The sequence below is a fragment of the Artemia sp. Qi Xiang Cuo genome, unplaced genomic scaffold, assembly GCF_049724085.1.
Source record: "Artemia sp. Qi Xiang Cuo unplaced genomic scaffold, ASM4972408v1 HiC_scaffold_3023, whole genome shotgun sequence".
NCBI lineage: Eukaryota > Metazoa > Arthropoda > Branchiopoda > Anostraca > Artemiidae > Artemia > Artemia sp. Qi Xiang Cuo.
The window spans coordinates 832532-858079 of record NW_028300418.1 but is presented as its reverse complement, the minus strand read 5'-3'; the positions used below and the strand labels follow the sequence as shown (position 1 = coordinate 858079).

The 25548-nt window shown below is 36.0% G+C and overlaps 1 protein-coding gene across 1 annotated transcript; it reads right to left on the bottom strand.

The window, feature by feature from the left end:
* Window positions 1–140: 140 nt before the first annotated feature.
* On the bottom strand, window positions 141–1751 carry LOC148938699 (uncharacterized). The gene has a single exon (XM_089107606.1). It carries the CDS (start codon window positions 1749–1751, stop codon window positions 141–143), a length of 1611 nt encoding a protein of 536 aa, XP_088963732.1.
* Window positions 1752–25548: the final 23797 nt, after the last annotated feature.

Below are 25548 nucleotides of genomic sequence, written 5' to 3'. Positions count from 1 at the left end.
GATGATGATGAACGAATTAAAGACCCCTCTTGACAGCTCGGTCACTTGGGTCTTCTTTCAATAAATCTGGATCCCACATTAGTTAGTCAATCATCAATAATCTGCTCTGTCACATTAATTAATCATAATTATTCTTCCCATCACATTGTCCTATCTCTCCCAATGGCAGTTATAAACTGTACAACCAGCTTTAGGATTTGTATATTGTCACTATCATTTGCAAATCCTCCCAAAATCAAATTTACACTCAACTGTTTTCTTCTTTCATGAAAAAACGCCTTGATATGCTGTCTTTGGAGAGTGTACTTATCACAATCTATAAGAAGATGTACCAGGCTTTCTTCTTTGTCACAAAACTCACAGTTACTTGACTCTCCATAAAAATTTGCCCTGTATAATTTTGTATCTGCATGGCCTGATCTAAGACGAAATGCTAATCTTCCCTCTTTCCTACTTACTCCTTGGTACACATGCCTCTCAAACTTTCTTGCTACTTTTCGGGTAACAAACCAATTTCCGGAGTGATTTCTGTTATCCTCAAAATCATACGTTCTTACTGATTGTATCAATTGATCTATTTGCATTGCAGATCTAGGAGTTGAACCACTAGTAAATACATTTATTGTTTCGCATGCCATTTTAGCAGCTGTGTCGGCACTCTCAGTCCCCAAAATCTGAACATGGGCTGGGATCCACTGAAGACATATGTTTGCTGTTGACATTAATGATACTATTTCCGTGTAGCACAATACAACTTCTCTTGAAATTTTCCCATTATGATCAAAATTGGCGAGTGCCTCCAATGCACTTTTTGAATCTGACAACAATACAATGTTTCTTTGGTTGCTAAGATTTTCTTTGGCAAATACAATTGCTTCCTTTATGGCTATTACTTCAGCCTGGAAAATTGTTGCCTCTGAATGCAGTTTAAATGACTTTGACACTTGTATCAATGGAATGACAAAGGCAGCCCCTACTGCAGAAATTGGGTTACTTTTCTTAGATCCGTCTGTATAAATATCAAGGAATCCCCTGTATTTCTCTGCCATCATTAATTTAAAGTATATCCTGGAATCATGGTATCCATTCGTTTCAAACTTAAGATTGCAATGTAGCTTAATTGTCTCCCAAGGAGCAGGTAATGCAATTTCTGGAACTTTTAACATATCTGTCATTTTTAGTGTCACTCCGAACTGTTCACTGATATGACAAGACATTTCAAAGATGTTTTCCTGGTTTTTCTTTTTAAACTTATTTGATGCAACAATTTTTCCTGGTCTAACTATTCTTGATCTAATTGGGTTTGTATTATCTGTTGTCCACAATTTTTTTACATATTTCAGGACATTTACCTTTCTCCTGGTTTCCAGGCTTTCAAGTCCTGACTCTGACAATAAAAACACAATAGGGGTAGTCTTTCTAGCTGCAAAGGTAATGCGTATAGCTGCATTCTGTACAGAATTCAACTTTGCTAGGGTTGTGTCACTGCCTGAGGAATAAATCACGGAAGCATATTCTATCTTAGACCTAATATATTTTATATAAAACTCCATCATAAAATTGGGTTTTTGCCCCCAGCTAAAAGTTGTAAGCATCTTCATAAGATTAAGTCTTTTAACGCAAGCAGCCTTGGTCCTTTCAATATGTGGTTTCCAATTCAAATTTTTCTCTATATTCACACCCAGGAACTTTGTTTCACTCACAAACTCGATCTGCTGGCCATAAAATCTAATTATTGGGGTAACTTTCATTTTCTTCCGAGTTATTAACATGGCTTTTTTTTATGTGTTGAAAATTTGAGATCAATATCAGTTGCCCAGTTTTCAACTTGCACTAATACTTCTGAAATAGCTTTGATTCCCTCTTCCAATGTCCTTGCCATAACCCACAAAGTGTTATCATCAGCGAAAATTCCCGCGTTTGAATCTCCTTCTCCAATAGGGATATTATACTCTCCCATATTGTAAAAATCAGGTCCTAAGGCTGACCCTTGGGGTACTCCCCTTCTTCCTCTTACTAGGGCTGTTGACTTTGTATTTCCTACTCTCACTGTCACTACTCGGTCTTCAAGATAATTTTTACTTAGCAGCAACATTCTACCTCTAATTCCAGCCTTAATTATTCCAGACAATATTTGTCTGTGTACACTGTTATCAAACGCGCCCTTTACGTCAGGGAAAACTGCAATCATTACAAGTCCATTCTGGAGAGCATATAAAGCATCCTGTTTAAAGCAAAGCAAATTTTCTATGGTACTTTCGTTTTTCCTGAAGCCGCATTGTATATCTTTAAGACCGCCCCTTTTTTCTATTTCATAGTTAAGTCTTTTCTTAACAAGTCGTTCATATACTTTCCCTAAAACTGGGAGCAAAGTTATGAACCGCTGGTCTTCCAGTTTTGAATTGTCCTTTCCTGGTTTTGGGATCATAATTGCTTGGCCCCTTTTCCATGCACTTAGAAAATATCCATCATTCCAAGCCAAATTGATGATGGCAAACAACACCATAATCCACTGCTTTGGCAAAGCTTGAACAAACTGTGGATAAATCATATCTTCCCCTGGTGAGGTAATAGGAGATTTCTTATTACACTGTCAATTTCAACATTAGTAAATGGCTGTTTATAAGGACACTGCAAATCCTGATTTGCCATTCTTTTAACTTTAGCTGTCATTCTGGCCACTTCTGTAGCATTTGGATCATTATTTCCTATTGTATTATTTAGATATTTAGCTCTTTCATTCTACTTTTATTTTTCTTTATAGATTTATTGATGCTGGGCCACGACCGGGGGGGTGGCTGGCCTGCGTCGGTGTTCGCTTTGCATTTGTTTGATGAAAACATAGACCTTACTTACTGGTTTCCGGAACTCCAAATTTTCAATAAACTCTTCCCAGCTCTTTTTCTTGGCTTGTGAAATCACTCTCTTAAATGCTGCATACGCTCTTTTTACCTCAATATAGTTGTGTTTTGTTGTTGCTTGTTCATACTCATTTTTTCTTCTTAGGTATTTCTTTTTAGTTGCATCACAATCTTTGTTCCACTATATACATGAATTCCTTTGTCCCTTATATTTGGCCTTCAGTGGAACAGATTTTGTTGATGCTTCAATTATGCTGTCCTGGAAAACCTTCACTTTGTCATTAACATGTTGCTCCCTTTCTACTACAGTCAAAATGTCTTTTTGTTCAAGAAGTTCTTTAAACTTTCTCCAATCTGCCTTCTTGATTTGAAACTTAGTAATCTTGTTTGTCTCAAATTTATCAGAAATCTCAAACCGACCATCACAAACATTTAATAAAATTGGGGCATGGTCACTAAACAAAGATGTATTTACTAAGGTTGACATAGTTGCTGATGCCACTAGATCTGGGCTAGTGAAAGTCAAGTCTATAGTGGTGGAAACTCCTGTGATAGGATTTTTTCGGGTTGGAAGCCCTTTTGGTGTAATTAAGCATATATTATTTTCCAGTAACATATCTTCAAGGCTTTTACCTGAAGCATTAATTAAATCACAATTACACCAGACTTTACTATGGGCATTAAAATCCCCTATTAAAACCACCTGTTCTGCATTTGGTATTTTATCAAGTAGTTCATTTATAATGCCACCAATGTCTTTATTATTCCCATTCGAGTTGTAAACATTTATAACATTGAGGATTTTACCATTTCCCAAATGGAGCTTGCATCCAACTATTTCAACATACTCTTCATAATTGTCACCTAATTCAATATGCACTTCGGTGTAGTGGTATTTTTTGCTAATACCTATCAACAGCCCGCCTTTTCCTGTTTCAATTCTGTCTTTCCTCAAAATATTGTATCCCTGGAAACTCATATTTATATAGGGTTTTAGCCAGGATTCTTGGAGACATAAGACATCAATACAGTTTTTATGGCAAAATTCAACAACAAGATCTTTCTTCTCATTCCTCAGTGATTGTGAGTTCCATGATAATATTTTAAGGTCTATATTGTTGTGCTGCTGTCTCATTAATTAAACAAACACTTCTAATTTCATCTTTGTTTAGCTGTCCAAGCTGCAATTCATGCACAAGGGTACATAATTTACTTATACGTTCTATTAATGATAGTTCACTCAATTTAAGCATTTCTGGTCTTAGAAGTAATCCAATTATTTGGGACTTTGCTGCCTTCTGTTCAATTTCTTGATTCATATTTATTGTAATTTTATTATGAAGTTGATTGAAATAAGAGGTAATCACAGTAAGTTTTTTGTTTGCCACATCTGCATAGCTTCTATAGGTTACATGGGCTCTCTTAAAGCCCATGTGATTTTTCTCTGCCGCTTGTAGGATTTCTCTATTCTGGATTCTAACAGGTCAAGCAAATGATGTAGAAAAATGATTGCCTTTGAAATTGGCACATATATATGATTTGGGCCTTGAGGTACTATCAGTATTTTTGAGATGGCACATATCAGATGAATGATTTCCTGAGCATCTTAGGCATGTATGAGCTTGAGTTATACAACCATCCGGTTTATGGCCATATTTTTGACACTTATGGTACTGCAATAATCTCCTGTTATGCACCTGGACTTCTCTTTTTCTTCCACAAAACCACACACTTGGGGGAGGACAATTACATTCAAAAACCACCATTATTGCGTAACTGTCAGATAGCTTTTTGTTTCTTTGTTGTACCATTTTTGCCGGTGAACTTCTTTTATTTTGATAGGTGACTCCATACACTCTAAAATCTCTTCATCTGCCATGCTCAGTTGGACTCCTTTTATGATCCCTTGGCTTAATCTCTGCTTAACACTTCCAGTAACATTCACTCCAGCAACAATGTTCATTTGTTGGACAATTTTTGATGATTCTTCATCCATGAGGTATACTGTCATTTTGTCTCTTACTCTGTTTACTTCAAATTCAAATTTTCTAGATTTCAGTACTTCTTTCAGAGATTTCACTATTTGGTAGTCATCAGGCAGTTGTTTATTTTCATCACTTACTGTAACATCAATCATTGAAGATAGTAATTCGGTCTGTGGTATATCAATGGTTTTATTTTTAATGGACACTTTCTGAGATGGTATTGATTGGTTTTGGTGTGCATTTTGCCTCTTAGCTTGTTGTGGGGCAATTTCACTATTTGGAGAAATGTCTCTCCTTTTACGTCCTAGGCTGGGGTTCAGTCCCAGTTTTGGCATTTGCAGGTCTTCTTGAATCAACCCTTATACTACACAAGGGTTGACAGGTCTCATCTCTTCCTCACTCTTAGATGGTAATGGTGGGTAACTTCCTTCCTCACTTAACACAGAGTACTTATTAGCTAAAGGAATGGGCTGTATCCCTGGCACATTATAATTTAGTGGATAAAAACCACTTCCCACTAATTGAACTGGTGCTCTTTGCACCTGCTGGACAATTTGTTGCTGACCATAAAATGCATTTGGGTTATATGAACCTGGTTGCCAGCTTACTGGCACATCATGGGACCATGGAACTATCATTTGGTTCTGACTTGCATTATTATTAGCTCCATAAAACTGTGGGGTCACTTGCAAAAATGATTGTCCTTGACCTGTACCACTTCCACCTGCACCATGACCCCCTTGGGGGCCAGGTTGAATGTTCAGTTCTTCTAGAGCACAAAATCAATTTTCAAAATTTATCCTTCAAAACTTGTGAAATGTCATTCTCGTCACCTACCTCACAGAAACATTGAAAACTTGAAGCAAAAGATTTTATATCCTACGGTTAGTCTTTTCTTCCTCCTCGATCTGTGTGATCACTTTCACTATCATAGCGTTGAAAGTTTAAAATAGTCTCAGTAACCCAGAGAAGCTTCGGGTCGAAGACCCTTACGTCATATGATGTATAACGCAGTATATGCCAAGCTAAATGGGTAGGACGCTGGACTTTAAATAGGGGTTTAAATTTTTTCCTTTATCATTATCTAAATGATTTTATTTAAGAATTTAAAACCCGTTAGAAACTGAATTTTTTTTCTGCAGGTAAAGGACTCTAGAACATTGGAATGAGTTACCCTTTTTCAAAGCGGAAAAACTTTCTCATCTTCCTTTTTTTTACACCTTCTCCTAACTACCAAGGCCTATAGATTAGCGGCAAATTTGGTTTGGGGAGGGTCCTTATTTGGACCTTGGGGAAATTTTCATAGGGAAGACCCTTGTATAGACCTGAAAGTAATTCCTATAACCCTTGAAGTGCATGCGAGTTTTCATATCTAGTTATCGGTTACGTAGGCCTACACCTAAATGTATTTAGGAACCTAAAAAAGAGAGAAAGAGAGAAAGCTGCAGAAAAAGTGAATGAGCGGAAAAATAGGGAGATAGGGGAGGGATCGCAAATGTATGTAAACTTCTCGGTAGTTGCCCACTCTTTGGACTTGCATGATCCTAGGATCTTATTTTGGTTTTCTTTACATTTGCTCTCTTCGAATTAGTAGATTGGCTCGCTTCTCAGCCATTTTCTATGGCGTCTTCTCTGTTTTTTCTTTTTTTTCTAGACAGACAATTAGAAGACATCTCTCCTCTGTATGTATGTTAGATAAGGTGATAAAATTAAATTTTAAAGATGAATGCTTTCATAAATGAATACAGGTGCAAACCTTAGGCCATGGGATATCGGAAGATGTATTTTTTTTTCAGGGAGGGGTCTACAAATCAAGAGTAAATTTTCAGTCCACAATCTTATGTACATTTTTTCTTGAGGGGGCTTTTGGACTAATCTCAGAGGTAAATTTTTTCCTTCCCCCCCTGCTTTTTGGCAAATTGAAATACTTCTGCAATATAATTTAAGAAAAGAGGTTGACCATCATCGTCATCAACTGGAAAGGGTCGACTGACGTTCGATATAAGAACAAAGATAAAAATAATTAAAAAACTATACAAGGTTGATTTCCAGCCAGTCAAATAAAAAAAAATGAAAAAAATAAAAGGCAAAACAAATTTATCGCCAAAGGCTTCCGCCAAGAGCCGTCCTCAGCGCTCAAAAAAAAAGAGGAGAAAATGGTGAATATAAAGGAAAAAGTATTTTATCTGTCTTTTACCAGGTGGGGTATGTATGGCAGTCTTTCCCCCCTTTGGGTGGCTCCTGGAAAAAGTTTCCCCAACCCCTTAGCTTTATCTGGTAAGTAGATAATAAGGCTCAGTTCCACATGTTAGCGTTGTATTTGGCTAGACTTTAGACATCAATTGATATTATATTCAGATCTAAGAATCTCGCTGATCGGACCTCTCAAGAGGTATTTTAACCTGTCTCTTAGCCACAGTAAGCCCCACTAGATTTTTAGATGGCGCGTCATGATTCTTTTTCTCTAGCGTTGTCAATTACTGAGCTTACAGGCAAAAAACATCTTCCGAATTAACCAAATTACTACTATAAAATCATTCAGCAGGCCAATAGAGATGGTGAAAATAAAAGGAAAAAAAGATCAGAGTTACCTGACGATGGCGACGGTGAATTTCTTCGGGCCTGACACTATTTGTGAGGGTTTTAGGTTCCTGTAAAAAATCCTCAAGAATATTTTTTACAGATTGAAGTCCGATACTAAATTCGATCCGGATGATCATTTTATTTCGAGTTATCATTTCTGAATAAGTATCAATTGACGAAGTTAATAACTAGACAATTTATGGAAGGACCATTTTATTAATTTTATCGAATGTTGCAGCTATCGATGCGATCATGAGGTATATGTCCAACAGCAATCAGTTTTGAATGTTGCTGAGTTAAATATAATAAATGAGAAAAAGACAACTTAGACGCTTATCCAATAACATCTTGCGGCTGATGCCTCCTCGCCTCAAAGTTTGCTTATTTAGTTTTCAATCTTTTTATTATTATTGAAAATTCGTTATACGTTCATTCGGTGCAATTTTTCACTTCGCATTTTCTGGTCATAACGACTTCGTTGTTAAAACTTTTCATGACTAACAACTAACTGTTCCTATAGAAATTAATTAATTTAGCGTACATATAAAAATTGATCTAAAAAATAAATTGCTGTTGAATCTAGAACAGTTTTGCTTCCAATTATACAATGTGTTCATACCCAAGCTGCGGCCTGCTAAAAACAATCCCGGTTGTTGGATCATCGGGACCAAAGTGCTTGCTAAGGGAGAGGGTTTACCACCTCCCTCCCAAGAGGAGGTAAACTTGACCACAATTTTTGAATTGTGGAATTTGAAATACAATTTTTGAATTTTAATTTTCTATAAAAATTGACAACAATTTTCATTTTTCGTTTTTTTTATGTGAGTTTTCGAACCTTAGAAGCTTTCAAACCTCAGAAATAATCAAAATTCCTGTTAAATAGGGGGGTAATAGCTGACTATTTCTATCTTTCCCCACCCGGGGCAGTGTATCTAACTGGCTATGGCAATTTGAGAAACTCAATTGTATCTAAAAGTTTTCTTCGGTGATTGAGTACTTTACTCGGTTAAATAAAAACAAATAGTTTTTTTTTCAAATGAAAGTAAAGAGCAAGGTTAGAACTTAAATATCAACATCAATTATCCTGTTCGCGGAGAGTGCTAACAAGGCTACCCCTAAGCCCCCCTCCTTGTTCCGATACAGTTTCAAGCTTAAAAATATAATTATGCTCTCAATGAACCATAAGTAAGCTAAGCTTTAGTTTAATGAGGGAGGGGGGGGGGCTAGGAAAGACAAATTTAAGATGTGCAATAGCATGGAAGAAATGTCTAGGTGTTAAAGTCCGTTTATTCATCTTGGGTATTCTATGCATGTCTTAAATTGAAAATCTCTCTAGTTGAATTTTTTTTTCCATGTATATTTTTAGAGGGCGTGCCGGGATTTAAGACAAGAAAGTGTATAGATAACATATTTATTTGCAGTTTGAGACGATTTTAATCTCTCTGTGAAACAAATAGATACATCACCTCTGTTCACATGATGTTCGATCCAGAAATGTAGAAACAAAAAAAAAAGAAAAATCCTCCTTATCGCTCATTCAAAAGCGGAAATTTGGGACGAAACTAAATGTTTTGATTTGATCAAATGCATTAAGTTGATCCTTAGTGGGGCTTAGGTAACATTTTAAAACCCAGTTCAATTTAAATTCGAATTAGCCACTTTTCCCGGGGATTTTTTTTTAAATAACGAAATATCAGTCTTACTGTTTATGGTTGTCATTATAGGACCTGTCATTACGGACTTATGTATTAATATTTTTCGGATTTCTTTTTAGAATCCTGTTTATGGAGTTTTCTTTCGTCTACTAATATTTATTAAAGTCTAAGAGAAAGGCGGTCTGAATTTTCTCTTCTGCTTTTCACTTTACTGACCTTCAAATCCATTTAAGCGACGATTTTCAAATTCGAATGGATAGCTCTTGATGCACAATCGTGGGCACACAGAGGTGCACAATTTTAGGAGACTTTGAGATATTTATATTATTTAATACCGTATATGATAGAACGAAAAATACATTACTTGCTCTGATTGATTTTGGATTTTTTTTTTCCCGTCAGTTCAATCTAGTATATGGAAAATAATTTTGTGTTTGGGACATAACCGATTTTTTTTTTGTGCGTTTGATACTTTTTTTTACGAGTAAATTTTCTTTTAATCGTTGTTTGTGTTCGTCTGTGTCACAGGTAATTGAGCCTTTTTTTGGGGGGGGGGGGTTAGTTCATGCGCTTTGAATAAAGAATCTTGAAAATGATTGGTACTGCTGAAATAAAGCACATGTCCACTTAAGATTCCAGTCAAATTAGGAATAATTCATGAACCGTCGTTTAAAAATTAGTGTTCCATTTCGACTCCCAAACCCTCATTTACGTGATTAAAGACAGGGGTTTCCCACTTTTAAAATGCGTGTGCCATAAAGGGGATAACTTACATGATTTAGCTGAGGGGTTGTCCACTTTCAAAAATATCGACAAAAAAATTGACTCCCATAACCCTCATTTACGTGATTAAAGACTGGGGTTTCCCACTTTTAAAATGCGTGTGCCATAAAGGGGATAACTTACTTGATTTAGCTGAGGGGTTGTCCACTTTCAAAAATATCGACAAAAAAATTGACTCCCATAACCCTCATTTACGTGATTAAAGACAGGGGTTTCCCACTTTTAAAATGCGTGTGCCATAAAGGGGATAACTTACATGATTTAGCTGAGGGGTTGTCCACTTTCAAAATATCGACAAAAAAATTGACTCCCATAACCCTCATTTACGTGATTAAAGACAGGGGTTTCCCACTTTTAAAATGCGTGTGCCATAAAGGGGATAACTTACATGATTTAGCTGAGGGGTTGTCCACTTTCAAAAATCGTGAAATATTTTTTGAGCGTGCCATGGGGGATAATTTACTTGATTAAAGTGAGGGGTTGTCAACTTTCAAAATAGTTTAAACCATATGGCGCCTGCCATGTGGGGATAGTTTCCATGATTCAATTGAAGAGCTACCCACTTTCAAAATCCGTTTAAACAATATAGTACGTGCCATGAGGGAAAAGTGTGCCGTATGTGGTCTAAAGTATGGCGTGTTTGGTGTGAATGGGCGCTATGTGATGGAAGATTTCCAAATGTGGATCTTAGAGGCGAGAACAGGAAGTTCATTTTTTTTATCGGGAGTGTGCTCCAGGGTGTGATCTAACTTATCAAGAATCACCAATTCTTTTTGCCAGATATTTAAAGTATTAAAATCTGAATGTTAGTTTGCAAAGTAGTAGTTTTTGATTACACTGTAAAAGAATTCCGCCAGACGTCTCACTTAGTAAGGGTTATTATAAAATGTTTCATTAAACATAATGTTTTATGGAAAATAAAATGGCATTTAATAACTCTGCTCAATGTGCTCTTCTGAAGGAAGCAATATAATAACAAAATAGTAGTAACCTATCATAGGCTATCCCCGACCAACACTTTTACGATGTATAATGGTCGCTACTGTGGTAATAATACGCCCCCCCTAGTTGGGGGCGTGCACTTTTAGAAATAACGCCCCCCCTCGAGGGGGCGTGCACTTTTAGAAATAACTTACGACATGTGATGTGTGCCGAAAGTAGTGGAAGCGTGTCAAGCGTGGCGGAAATTGTGTCAAAGGTGTTGAAAACCATGTCAAGAGTGGCAGAACTGTGCGGAAATGTGGCAGAACTGTGCGGAAATGTGGCAGAACTGTGGCAGAACTCCGAGATATACACCAGGTGGCGGGAAGTGAGTGCTCTTTGAATATAGCCCTAAATAATATATTGATTAATAGCTTTTCATTGCTTGAATCATTGTATCTATTTGTTAATGGGGATCTGTATTACTAACACTTTGTAAAACATCGGGTCATTCTGAAGTTACGAAAAGTTGGATAAATATATTATTTAAAAATTATGTAATAGCGGGAATGAAAATGGAAAGAAACATGAAAGTCTGATCACCAGAAACCTCCTGTATATTTTTAATTAAGGATGTCATTATTACGGTTTTTTCTAGTCTAGCTTATAGCCGATGGCAATATCTTGCCCCATTAGGGGGGGGGGCAATCATCACGGTGATGACCATTATATTTTTAAGCAATGTTTACTGGGATATAGAATGGCACTACTCTTTTGTTATTGTAGTGTTTTGTCTAGAAGAGGCCGTCAAACAGAGGGTTACCGGCCGTTTTCCAAAAGTCATGTAAAAAATATTTAAATGTAAAAAATATTTTTTGAAATAACTATAATATAGAATGTTAATACTTTTAAAACAATCCACCATAGGATAGCCTGCAATAGTTTCGGTTTTACATTCGGCAATGGTATATCTTTTCGGGACTCAATTGTGCTAACTGGTGGCAGAGCGCCGCTCCTTGACATATTTGAATATAGCTTTTCTAATGTTGCTAATAATTTAATATTTTAAATTATATGAAAGTATAAGACTAGTAATTGTATCAAAATCCTCAATAAGGGATATCAAGAACCATAATGAATGATTTTGTTTTACTTATGTTGCTTTGATAAACACAATCATTTCGTACACGTTTTTCAAAGGTGACACAGCTCGTGAAGACAGTTTTTTTTTATTTTTGTTTAGCTCAAGGTTCTTTATTATTACAAAAACCAATAAATTATAAAAATTTTAAAGGCTTTTCCAGGGAGGCGGAAAGCTGTTCTATCTGATTATAATATTTCGTCATCAGTATTAATGAATATGATTTTGAAAAAGGGGAGGCACCTAGTGATTTTAGGAACACCCTAATTAAACCCCTATATAAGAAAGGTGATAAGAATGAGTGTGGTAATTATAGAGACATTAGCCTGGTCTCTGTTGGTTGCAAATTACTTAGTATGATGATACTTTTTAGACTGAGAGATGCTGTTGACAAAGTTTAACAGAAGAACACTGCGGTTTTAGGAAGGGTAGAGGATATGTCGACCAAATTTTCACTCTTAGGCTAATAATTGAGAAGTGCCTGAGTTGTCAAACACCTTAAGTCCTCAGTTTTATAGTCCTCACCTTTACTCCTATAGCATTATTGTTGGTGCGAATTTAATGATACTATTTTAAGTCAAGTTTTCTTTGTTAGGTGAATTAATTTACACTTAAGAAATTTTTTTTCTGCTCAAAGGCTAAAATGTGTGAATTTAGTAAAAAAAAATTATAATCGCTCAAAATCACTGCAGATTTTCTTTTCTAATTTTGTGCAAATGCTTTCCTTTGATGCGAGTTTTACGGTATTAAATAAAAAAAACAAGTTTTTTAAACTGAAAGTAAGGAGCGACATTAAAACTTAAAACGAACAGAAATTATTCCGTATATGAAAGGGGCTGTCCCCTCCTCAACGCCTCGCTCTTTACGCTAAAGTTTTTTATTGTTTTAAAAAATAAAGTTGTGAGACAGAGTCAAACTTTAGCGTAAAGAGCGAGGCGTTGAGGAGGGGACAGCCCCTTTCATATACGGAATAATTTCTGTTCGTTTTAAGTTTTAATGTCGCTCCTTACTTTCAGTTTAAAAAACTTGTTTTTTTTATTTAATTTCTGATCGTTTTTTAGTTAATACAGCTTTTATTTGCATAAAAATTTTACTTTTCTTTTGCTAAATGGATGTCTTTACAAATTAACTTACGTAACTAACTTCTATATTCGTATATTTTTCTTCTGGCAAAAAATACAAAGTTTCAAATTTTTGCAGATGTGAGCTTGAAACATATGCAATATTGTTTTCTGATACTATGAATCTGACTTTTTTATTTTAATTAAAATTATTTCACTTGTAGTTTATGTTTCACAAATATTTAATAAATAGGGCAATTTTTCTAATGATCTTCTTATTTGATGAGTAATAATAAAATTAATAAAATTTATATATTTATAATAAGCATTATAAAAAAATTCTTTTGATAAATTTATTGAAATCAAAATTTCTTTTTTAAAATTTTCTATTAATATTGAGACGTATAGATTTTTTTTTTATTGTTTTTTTTTTATTACGTATATGTTATTACTTATATGAAGGGGTTCTCCCCTTAGTCAATACCACGCTCTTTACGTTAAAAGTTAAAAAAATTTTTGATTCAGAAACCCCTGAATCACAAAGACCGTTTAATTAGAATAGATAGCTCTTTTGAAAGAACTAAAAAAAAAAACTGTAGCGTAAAGAGTGAGGTATTGACTTGGGGGAGAACCCCCTCACATACGTTATAATTTCTGTTCGTTTTAAGCTCTAATATTCCTTCTTACATTTCAGTTGAAAAAACTAGTTTTTTTTTATTTAACTTCTGATCGTTTCTTAAATAATGCTTGGAAATCCGGCGCCCCCTTCATAGAAATGTCCCTTACCCCAAAGAAACATCCTCCACGGAAATATTCTCCAGAGTAATCCCCTCCTCTAGCCCCCCCTCCAGAAAAAATCCTTCCTGAAAATGGTTGTATACTTCCCAATAACCAATAAATAATGCTGGCAAGTCCGGCGCCCCCTTCATGGCAATTTCCCTTCCCCCATGAAAACTTCCTTCATGGAAAGATCCTTCCATATAGCCCCCGACCCTCACATTCCCCCCCCTACAAGAAAAAATCTCCTATGAAAAAGTCTGTTTACATCCCAATAACCAATACTATATGTTAACATTGAGTAAATTTCATAACTTTCAGCCTCCCCCTGGGGACTTTGGGGGATCAAGTCATCCTAAAAGACATTTTTATCATATTTTCGACTATGTTGAACAAAATGGCTATCCCAAAATTTTGATCGGATGACTTTGGGAAAAAAATGAGCATGGGAGGGGGCCTAGTTGCCCTTCATTTTTTTTGGTTAATTAAAAAGGGCACTAGAAATTTTATTTTCCGTGCAAAGGTGTCCTCCCCCTATTTTATAGCACAAAGGGTTCTTTACGAACACCCCTTGGAAAAAAAAAAAAAAACAAAAAAACAAACAAATAAAAACGCATCCGTTATATTTCTTCTGGCAAAAAATGGAAAATTCCACATTTTTGTAGATAGGAGCTTGAAACCTCTACAGTAGGGTTCTCTGATACGCTGAATATGATGGTGTGATTTTCATTAAGGTTCTATAACTTTTAGGGGGACTTTCCCCCTTTTTTTGAAAATCAGCCAAATTTTCTCAGGCGCGTAACTTTTGATGGGTAGCACTAAACTTGATTAAAGTTATATATTTGAAATTAGCATTGAAATCTGATTCTTTTTATATATCTATTGGTATCAAAAACCCGTTTTCTAGAGTTTCGGTTACCATTGAGCCGGGTCGCTCCTTACTTACAGTTCGTTACCACGAACTGTTTGATAGGAAACTTCATGGCATTTTTAATGTAAAAAAGTGGTCGCGCTGAAACTTTGGGAACCAGTAAAAATCTATGTGTATTTTTGAATTTACCTTGTAATTCACGAACTGTCGGAAAAGAATATAATTTTTTTGTTAACCAAGAAATTAGAAATCCTACTTGAAAACTTATAAAAATTTATTAGAATTGGTGTTTTGATAATCAAAACATTCAAATTTCGGGGAAATTTAAATTGCAAAAGTTCCTATGTAAAAACTGTATGTGAAGGGAAAAAAATTAGTCTTTAATTGAATTCGCCTTAATCATTAACATTAAAAGAAGAAACAAGCTTTCCTAAGCCCAAAAACTATGCTTTCTAGTGTTATTTTTATGATTTATACTCAAAATTGAGCAATTGTCAATATTCTACAAACATGTCTTAATTAACAACTTACCATATAATGACACCTAATATTGCTCAATAACCCCTTTTATGACAAATTGGGTTATAGTCTACTTTTTAAATCGTTTAATTTTTCGAAAAACCAAAAAATACACCTAGTTGCGTCGCTTTCTAAAAGTAACTATTTAAAAAATTATAAAATGGCTGATCATTTTTATTTCGGGAATTTACCAACCTATTTAACTTTTATTCAATATTACAGATATTTTAAATAGGGGTTTTAAGACCGCGCAAAAAAGTAATTAAGTAGCCCAGAAATGAATGCTAATAAACCTCTTCTTCTAATTAGGTCATTTTGAAAGAGTCAGTATTGATTTTTGCCTCATTCCATACAATTAATTAACCCTTAACACGAATTGGCTGCCTCTCCGCTGGCCTTCAATCGCAGCAATTCTTCCCGAGGTCGAAAAGGACCACTAGATTATCGAGATAGCTTTGCTTTAAGTAGAAGATTAAATAAAAAAACAAGTTTTTTAAACTGAAAGTAAGGAGCGACATTAAAACTTAAAACGAACAGAAATTTTTCCTTATATGAAAGGGGAGCTCCCCTCCTCAACGCCTCTCTCTTTACGCTATTTTTTGACTCTGTCTCACAAATTTATTTTTTAAAACAAAAAAAAACTTTAGCGTAAAGAGCGAGGCGTTGAGGAGGGGACCTGAAAGTAATTCCTATAACCCTTGAAGTGCATGCGAGTTTTCATATCTAGTTATTGGTGACTATATAATTGAGTAGTGCTAACGTGGTTACGTAGGCCTACGTAACCGATAACTAGATATTTTCTACGTAACCGATAACTAGATATGAAAACTCGCATGCACTTCAAGGGTTATAGGAATTACTTTCAGGTCTATACAAGGGTCTTCCCTATGAAAATTTCCCCAAGGTCCAAATAAGGACCCTCCCCAAACCAGTAAAAAAACAAGGTAATTGAGTAAAAAAACAAGTTTTTTTTACTGAAAGTAAGGAGTAGCTGTAAAACCTAAAACAAACAGGAACTAGTCCACATATGAGCGGGGATGCCCCTTCTAAATCCTTGCTCTTTACGCCGAAGTCTTGAAACTCTTTAAAAATACCTCTCAGACAAATTCAACGGCCCTTGTGTTTGAGCAGTTTTTCTAGATGGTTCCTAAATACATTTAGGTGTAGGCCTACGTAACCGATAACGCACTTCAAGGGTTATAGGAATTACTTTCAGGTCTATACAAGGGTCTTCCCTATGAAAATTTCCCCAAGGTCCAAATAAGGACCCTCCCCAAACCAGTAAAAAAAACAAGTAATTGAGTAGTGCTAACGTGGTTACGTAGGCCTACGTAACCGATAACTAGATATGAAAACTCGCATGCACTTCAAGGGTTATAGGAATTACTTTCAGGTCTCCGATAACTAGATATGAATAATGTTTTCTAGAGAAAACTTGTTTTTTTTTATTTAATTTTTGAACGTTTTTGAATCAATGCAGGTTTTAATTTTGGCTCACCGTACATGAATAATTAAAACCAAATTTGCATATTAATTTTATTTTTATTTGGTTAAATGGCTTTCTTGAACGTTGGTTAATTTTATTTACGAAAATGTTTATTAGTAATAAATATACGTAACTTACGAATTACGACCCGGCTCAATGGTAACCGAAACTCTAGAAAACGGGTTTTTGATACCAAAAGATATATCAAAAGAATCAGATTTCAATGCTGATTTCAAATATATAAATTTCATCAAGTTTAGTGCTACCCATCAAAAGTTACGCGCCTGAGAAAATTTGGCTGGTTTTCAAAAAAAGGGAGAAAGACCCCCTAAAAGTTATAGAACCTTAATGAAAATCACACCATCATATTCAGCGTATCAGAGAACCCTACTGTAGAGGTTTCAAGCTCCTATCTACAAAAATGTGGAATTTTACATTTTTTGCCATAAGAAAGATCACGGATGCGTGTTTATTTGTTTGTCTGTTTGTTTTTTTTTCCCAGGGGTGATCGTATCGACCCAGTGGTCCTAGAATATTGCGGGAGGGCTCATTTGAACGGAAATTAAAAGTTCTAGTGACCTTTCTAAGTGACCAAAAAAATGGAGGACAACCAGGCCCCCTCCCACGCTTATATATTTCCCAATGTCACCCGATCAAAATTTTGAGATAGCCATTTTGTTCAGCATGGTCGAAAATATAATAAATATGTCTTTTAGGATGATTTAATCCCCCGAAGTTCCCAGAGGGAGGGCTAAAAGTTATGAACTTTACCCAATGTTAACATATAGTATTGGTTATTGGGAAGTATACAGAAGTAAAATACCTCTCATTCAAATTCAACGGCCCTTGTGTTTGAGCAGTTTTTCCTATAGCCCGTGTTATGAGTAATTCCTATAACCCTTGAAGTGCATGCAAGTTTTCATATCTAGTTATCGGTTACGTAGGCCTACACCTAAATGTATTTAGGAACCATCTAGAAAAACTGCTCAAACACAAGGGTCGTTTTTATATTCAATGGTCTTGGGCAATGTTTTATCGTCTACATTATTTGGTTGGTAATGAGATGCCCCCCTCCCCCGCCCATAATTTACCCAGAAACTTCAAACCTACTAGTTATAAATCTTGTTTTGTCAGGGGCGTTGTTTTCCCGATATACAAAAGGTTTTTCCCGTCCTGCACTGGTATCCGGGATCATTGCTTTTCCTGAGGCGAAAAAAATTTCAATGATTTAAAGAACATGAAAATTGGAACTTGGAATGTTACGACATTAAAAAATGACTATCGTATCGACATTTTGACTGACGAATTCAGACGATTCGAACTAGATTTATTAGGAGTTTCAGAAACTCATATCCCAGGGGTAGGAAGCATGAAATTAGGTGATATAGAATTTGTTTACTCAGGCAGGAAGGATGGGTTACATAGACAGGGAGTAGGGCTCATGATGAATAAGGAAGCTGCTAAGTCTTGTTTAGGCTGGGAAGGTATTAATAATAGAACACTAATTGCTCATTTTATGACTAGTAAGTTCAAGGTATCAGTTATAGTAGTATACGCCCCTGTAGAACCGACTGATGGAGATACTAGTGACTCAGATGAATTCTACTTACAGTTACAGGATCAAATAGACAAGGTCCCAGGTAGAAATATGATGTTATTGCTGGGAGATTTTAACGCCCAGGTTGGTAGAAATAAGGATAGATGGTATCCCAGCTTAGGTAAATTTGGTGTAGGAAAAGAAAACAGTAAGTCTCCTGGACTTTTGCAATTTTGTAGGTATAACAATCTAGTTATAACCAATGCGGTGTTTGGTCATAAAATGGCTCATAAGCTAACATGGTATTCACATGATGGTAAGACAGCTAACCTTATTGGTTATGTTATTGTAAATCAAAGACTGGCAGTATCAATACAAGATACTAGGTTATATAGGAGTGCTGTTATCGATGGTAAAAGTAAAGATCACCATCTAGTAGTGTCAAGGGTTAATTTAAAGCTGAAATATCGGAAGGGTAATTACCTCCCGGGAAGTTATGATGTTAGTAGACTCCAGGATGAGAATTTGAGAGAAACTTTCCAGGAACAGTTGAATACTAAACTTGAGAGTGTAAAATTTGATAATGTGGAAGATGGTTGGAATAATTTTAGAAAAATAATTTGTGAAGTTGCTGAAGATGTATTAGGGAAGAAAGCTGGAACTGCAGCTAAGAATATTAGTGAAAAAGCTTTATGTTTAATATAAAGGAGAAAATACTTGTACAAGAATTATCTGAGTGATAGATCACATGAAAACAAAAGAAATGTAAAGAAAGTGGAGAAAGCATTGAAATATGAACTAAGGAGGTGTGAAGTGGAGGCCATGGATAAAATTGCCGAGGATTTAGAAGATGCAACTAGACGGCATAATAGTAAAATATTGTACTGGCACGTTAACAAATTGAGAGGTACGGTAGTAGTCAATCCGGACTTGTCCCAGTTAAAGATAGGAATGGGGTGGCAATTAGCGATAAGACAAAATCTAAAGCGAGATTGGCCGAACATTTTGAGAATTTGCTTAAACAAGATAGAGTTGCTGGAAAAAATATAGAGGAAAATGAAATAGTTTGTGATACCTTGGATGTGAATGAAGATTTGTTTTGTGAGGAGGAATCAGAAACAGTACTAAAAGGATTAAAGAATAATAAGGCTCCAGGTGCTGATAGGGTAGTAAATGAGTTTATTAAATATGGTGGCTCTTAGGTTAGAAATAAGCTATTGGAGATTATGAATATGATTTTTGAAAATGGGGAAGTACCTAACGATTTTAGGAAAACCTTAATTAAGCCACTTTATAAGAAAGGTGATAAAAGTGAGTGTAGTAATTATCAAGGCATTAGTCTGGTCTCTGTAGGTAGCAAATTGCTTAGTAATATGATACTTTTTAGACTAAGAGATGCTGTAGACAAAGTTTCAAGAGAAGAGCAGTGAGGTTTTAGAAAAGGTAGAGGATGTGTTGACCAAATTTTCACTTTTAGGTTAATAATTGAGAAGTGCCTAAGTTTTCAAACACCTTTGGTCCTATAGATCATGAGCAAGCGTTCGATTCTGTTGATAGAGGAGCTTTAGTAAAGGTTTTATCCTTGTATGGTATACCAGACAAATACATTAAAGTGATTAGTGCTATGTACGAGAATAACACTGCTGCGGTTAAGGTAGGAAATGAGGTTAGCAGCTGGTTTTATATTAAATCAGGAGTTAAGCAGGGTTGTGTTCTATCCCCCTTTATATGGATAATTTTGATGGACTTTGTTTTAAGGAGCACAGGAAAGGCAATGGGAGACCACGGAATCAAATGGGGAGGAAAAAGTCTCCTGGACTTGGATTATGCTGATGATTTAAGCATCCTAGATGAAAGTGTGAGCAAAATGAATGAAGTTTTAGAGGTTTTGCGAGTTCAGGGTGCTAGCATTGGTTTGAAAATTAATGTTAGGAAGACCAAGTCACTAAGGCTAGGAATAAGTGAAGATGAAAAGGTGACGTTGGGTAATGAAAAGATTGATTAGGTGGGCAGCTTCACTTACCTTGGTAGTATTATTAGTAAAGATGGTGGGAGCAGTGAAGATGTTAAAAATAGAATAGCCAAGGCTCAGGGTGTTTTTTCACAGTTAAAAAAAGTCTGGAAGAATAGGAAGATAAGTCTGCAAACCAAGATTAGAATCTTAGAAGCTACAGTGATGACAGTGGTCAAATATGGCTCTGAAGCATGGACGCTCCGAAAAGCGGATGAAGATTTGCTAGATGTTTTCCAGAGAAATTGCTTAAGGATTGTTCTGGGTACCCGGCTGACTGACCGTATTTCAAACAATAGGCTATACGAAAAATGTGGTTCAATACCGCTTTCTAGGTCTATAATGAAAGAAAGGTTGAGGTGGTTAGGGCATGTTGTTCGGATGAAGGATGACAGATTACCGAAGATTGTTCTTTTCGGCCAACCATCTAGGGCTAAACGGAAAGCAGGTCGTCCCCGTCTGGGTTGGGAGGACGTCATAAAGAAAGATTTAAAGGAAATGGGAACTTCGTGGGCGGGTGTAAAAAGGGAGGCTTTGAATAGATTGGGGTGGAGGAGGAGCGTGCGTAGCTGTGTTGGCCTCAGGCGGCTTGGTGCTGCGATGAGTTGTTAGTAGTAGTTTTAGTGATTGGATGGCAACTAGTCCCCCTCCCACACCCATCATTCTCCCAAACGCATCCAATAAAAATTTTGAGATAGCCATTTTGTTCAGCGTATTTGATTTTCATATAGAAAACCTATTTTTGAGAAGAGCACTCCCCCACAACATTCAGGGCAAGGATTATAAGTTATGCCATTATCCAAAACACATCCAGTCAAAAGTTTGAGATACCTTTTTTTTGATCAATGTTGTTGAATGTTCTGGAAAATAGGTCTTTTAGGATGATAACCCCCTCAGAGCCCTCAGTGCAGGGGTTATAATTTACGCCCTGGGGGCATATAAGACATATATAAATTTGTTGCATAAATAATCGGCAGCATAATCGCGCTGCCTAAGTAAAGAACGGGGACACTCGAGAACAAGACACGAAACATGGACTAAGTAAAGAGTACACTAAGTAAAAAAACATGTTTTCGAGAAGTAAATTTCCCTAAAGCCCACAGGGCACGGGTTTTAAATAATGCCCTGGGGTCATATCATGTTTTTATAGACAGCTTTGTCTTAGAAACATCAAAGACGATCTTTCGTTTTGATAGTCACTGAGATCGGGACCTGTGTACTATTCATAAGTGAGTGGAGGGTCCCTAGCTGCCCCCCACCCATCATTTCCCCACACACCTCCAATCAAAATTTTGAGATAGCCGTCTTGTTTAGCGTAGTTGATTTCCAGAGAAACAAATTGTTTTTGTGGAGGACAGTTCCCGACCACCCTCAGGACCCGAGTTTTAAGTTATGACATAGGGGCCGCTAAAGTTTTAATGAAAGCGTTTTCATAGAAACTTCAAAAGAAGATCATTTGTTTGGAAATTCAAAGGGCTAGTGACCTGTTTAATAGTCGGAAGTGATTGGAGGGCAACTAGTCCTCCTCCCACACCCATCATTCCCCCAAACAAACCCAATAAAAATTTTTAGGTAGCCCCTTTGTTAAGTGTATTTGATTTTCAGATAGAAAATATATTTTTGATAAGAGCACTCCCCCACCCCCTTCAGGGCAAGGATTGTAAGCTAGACCCTGGATCCGTATATGGTTTTTATTGAATTCTTTGTCGCAAAAACTTGATAATGGGCTCAATCAATTTGAAATTCAAAGGGCGAGTACGCTCTTGAATAGTCGAAAGGGATTTAAGGCAACTGACACACTTCCCACACACCCCTTGTCAAACAACCCCTCACATCACACTGTTGAGATAGACCTATTAATCAGATTTTATTTCGTTTGTGTACCGTAAGTATATACACCTCCCCCCCCAGTCCTCAGGGAAAGGGGGGTTGGTTTTACACTGGGAACACATACAATTTTTTATTGAAAGAGTTCTAGTATAAACTTCAGAAGGGCTCATTCAATTAGAAATTGAAAGGGCTAATGTCTTTTTTAATAGTTGAAAGTGATTCGAGAACGACTAATCCCCCTCGTACGCATATCATTATCCAAAACACCGCAACTCGAACGGGGTAGTGATCTAATTTTATCACTGTTGTTGAATGGTCGGGACCATTTGTCGGGTAGGACGATCACCCCCTCAGAGCCATAAGTGCAGAGGTTATAGGTTATGTCCCGGGGGTATATTAGACTTATTTTGGAAATTAGGTCTGTGTATGAATAGCGCTTTGTATGAACACGCGCTTTGTATGAATAGTTTGGATTATGTTTGGACTTTTGTATTCTATTAAATTAAAAATAAAAGTTTTTTAAACTGAAAGTAAGGAGTGACATTAAAACTTAATACGAACAGAAATTTTTCCGGGTATGAAAGGGGCTGATCCCTCCACAACGCCCCGATTTTTACGAAAAAGTTTTACTTTTTCTCACAACACAAATTTCATAAACAATATAAAACTTGATCTCAAATATTGCGGGGTTGTGGAGGGGACCGTCTGTTTCCACTAAGAACTAATTTATTGGCGTTTTAAGTTTTAATGTCGCTCCTTACTTCCAGTTTAAAAAACTTGTTTTTTTTTATTTAATTTCTGATCGTTTTTTAGTTAATGCAGCTTTTATTTGCATAAAAATTTTACTTTTCTTTTGCTAAATGGATGTCTTTACAAATTAACTTACGTAACTAACTTCTATATTCGTATATTTTTCTTCTGGCAAAAAATACAAAGTTGCAGATTTTTGCAGATATGGGCTTAAAACCTATGTAATAGGGTTTTCTGATACGCTGAATCTGACGGTGTGATTTTCATTAAAATTCATTCACTTGTAGGGGATGTTTTCCCCCTCTTTAAAAAATCGATTAAATTTTCTCAGGCTCGTAGCCTTTGATGAGTAATACTAAACTTAATAAAATTTATATATTTCGAATCAGCATGATAAACACATTCTTTTGATACATTTATTGACATCAAAATTCCGTTTTTCAAAGTTTCGATTACTATTGAGCCGTATCGCTTGTTTTTTTATTGTTTTTTTTATTACGTATATGTTATTACGTATATGAGGGGGTTCTCCCCTTAGTCAATACCACGCTCTTTACGTTAAGAGTGAAAAAAAAATTTGATTCACAAAACCCTGAATCCCAAAGGCCGTTTAATTAGAATAGATAGATCTTTTGAAAGCACTAAAAAAAAACTGTAGCGTAAAGAGCGAGGTATTGACTTGGGGGAGAACCCCCTCATATACGTTATAATTTCAGTTCGTTTTAAGTTCTAATATTCCTTCTTACATTTCAGTTGAAAAAACTTTTTTTTTTTTATTTAATTTCTGCTCGTTTTTTAAATAATGCTTGGAAATCCGGCGCTCCCTTCATAGAAATGTCCCTTAACCCAAAGAAACATCCTTCACGGAAATATTCTCCAGAGTAACCCCCTCCTCTAGCCCCCCCCCCTCCAGAAAAATCCTTCCTGAAAATGGTTGTATACTTCCCAATAACCAATAAATAATGCTGGCAAGTCCGGCGCCCCCTTCATGGCAATTTCCCTTCCCCCATGAAAACTTCCTTCATGAACAGATCCTCCAACATAACCACCGACCCACCCTTCCCTCCCACTACCAGAAAAAAACCTCCTAAAAACTTCTGTATACTTCCCAATAACCAATACTATATGTTAACATTGGGTAAAGTTCATAACTTTTAGCCCTCCCTCTGGGAACTTCGGGGGATTAAGTCATCCTAAAAGACATATTTATTATATTTTCGACCATGCTGAACAAAATGGCTATCACAAAATTTTGATCGGGTGACTTTGGGAAAAAAAAAGCGTGGGAGGGAGCCTAGATCCACTCCATTTTTTTGGTCACTTAAAAAGGGCACTACAACTTATAATTTCCGTTCTAATGAGCCCTCCCACGATATTCTAGGACCACTGGGTTGATACGGTCACCCCTGGGGGAAAAAAACCAAACAAACAAACAAAGAAATAAACCCGCATTTGTGATCTTTCTTCTGGTAAAAAAAAAATAAATTGTAAAATTCCATATTCTTGTAGATAGGAGCTTGAAACCTCTACAGTAGGGTTCTCTGATACGCTGAATATGCTTGTGTGATTTTCATTAAGGTTCTATATTTTTTAGGGGGTCTTTCCCCCTTTTTTTGAAAATCAGCCAAATTTTCTCAGGCGCGTAACTTTTGATGGGTAGCACTAAACTTGATGAAATTTATATATTTGAAATCAGCATTGAAATCTGATTCTTTTAATATATCTATTGGTATCAAAAACCCGTTTTCTAGAGTATCGGTTACCATTGAGCCGGGTCGCAATTCGTAAGTTACGTATATTCATTACTAATAAACATTTTCGTAAATAAAATTAACCAACGTTCAAGAAAGCCATTTAACCAAATAAAAATAAAATTAATATACAAATTTGGTTTTAATTATTCATGTACGGTGAGCCAAAATTAAAACCTGCATTGATTCAAAAACGTTCAAAAATTAAATAAAAAAAGCAAGTTTTCTCTAGAAAACATTATTCATATCTAGTTATCGGAGACCTGAAAGTAATTCCTATAACCCTTGAAGTGAATGCGAGTTTTCATATCTAGTTATCGGTTACGTAGGCCTACGTAACCACGTTAGCACTACTCAATTACTTGTTTTTTTACTGGTTTGGGGAGGGTCCTTATTTGGACCTTGGGGAAATTTTCATAGGGAAGACCCTTGTATAGACCTGAAAGTAATTCCTATAACCCTTGAAGTGCATGCGAGTTTTCATATCTAGTTATCGGTTACGTAGGCCTACACCAAAATGTATTTAGGAACCATTTAGAAAAACTGCTCAAACACAAGGGCTGTTGAATTTGAATGAGAGGTATTTTTAAAGAGTTTCAAGACTTCGGCGTAAAGAGCAAGGATTTAGAAGGGGCATCCCCGCTCATATGTGGACTAGTTCCTGTTTGTTTTAGGTTTTACAGCTACTCCTTACTTTCAGTAAAAAAAACTTGTTTTTTTACTCAATTACCTTGTTTTTTTACTGGTTTGGGGAGGGTCCTTATTTGGACCTTGGGGAAATTTTCATAGGGAAGACCCTTGTATAGACCTGAAAGTAATTCCTATAACCCTTGAAGTGCATGCGAGTTTTCATATCTAGTTATCGGTTACGTAGAAAATATCTAGTTATCGGTTACGTAGGCCTACGTAACCACGTTAGCACTACTCAATTATATAGTCACCAATAACTAGATATGAAAACTCGCATGCACTTCAAGGGTTATAGGAATTACTTTCAGGTCTATACAAGGGTCTTCCCTTGTATAG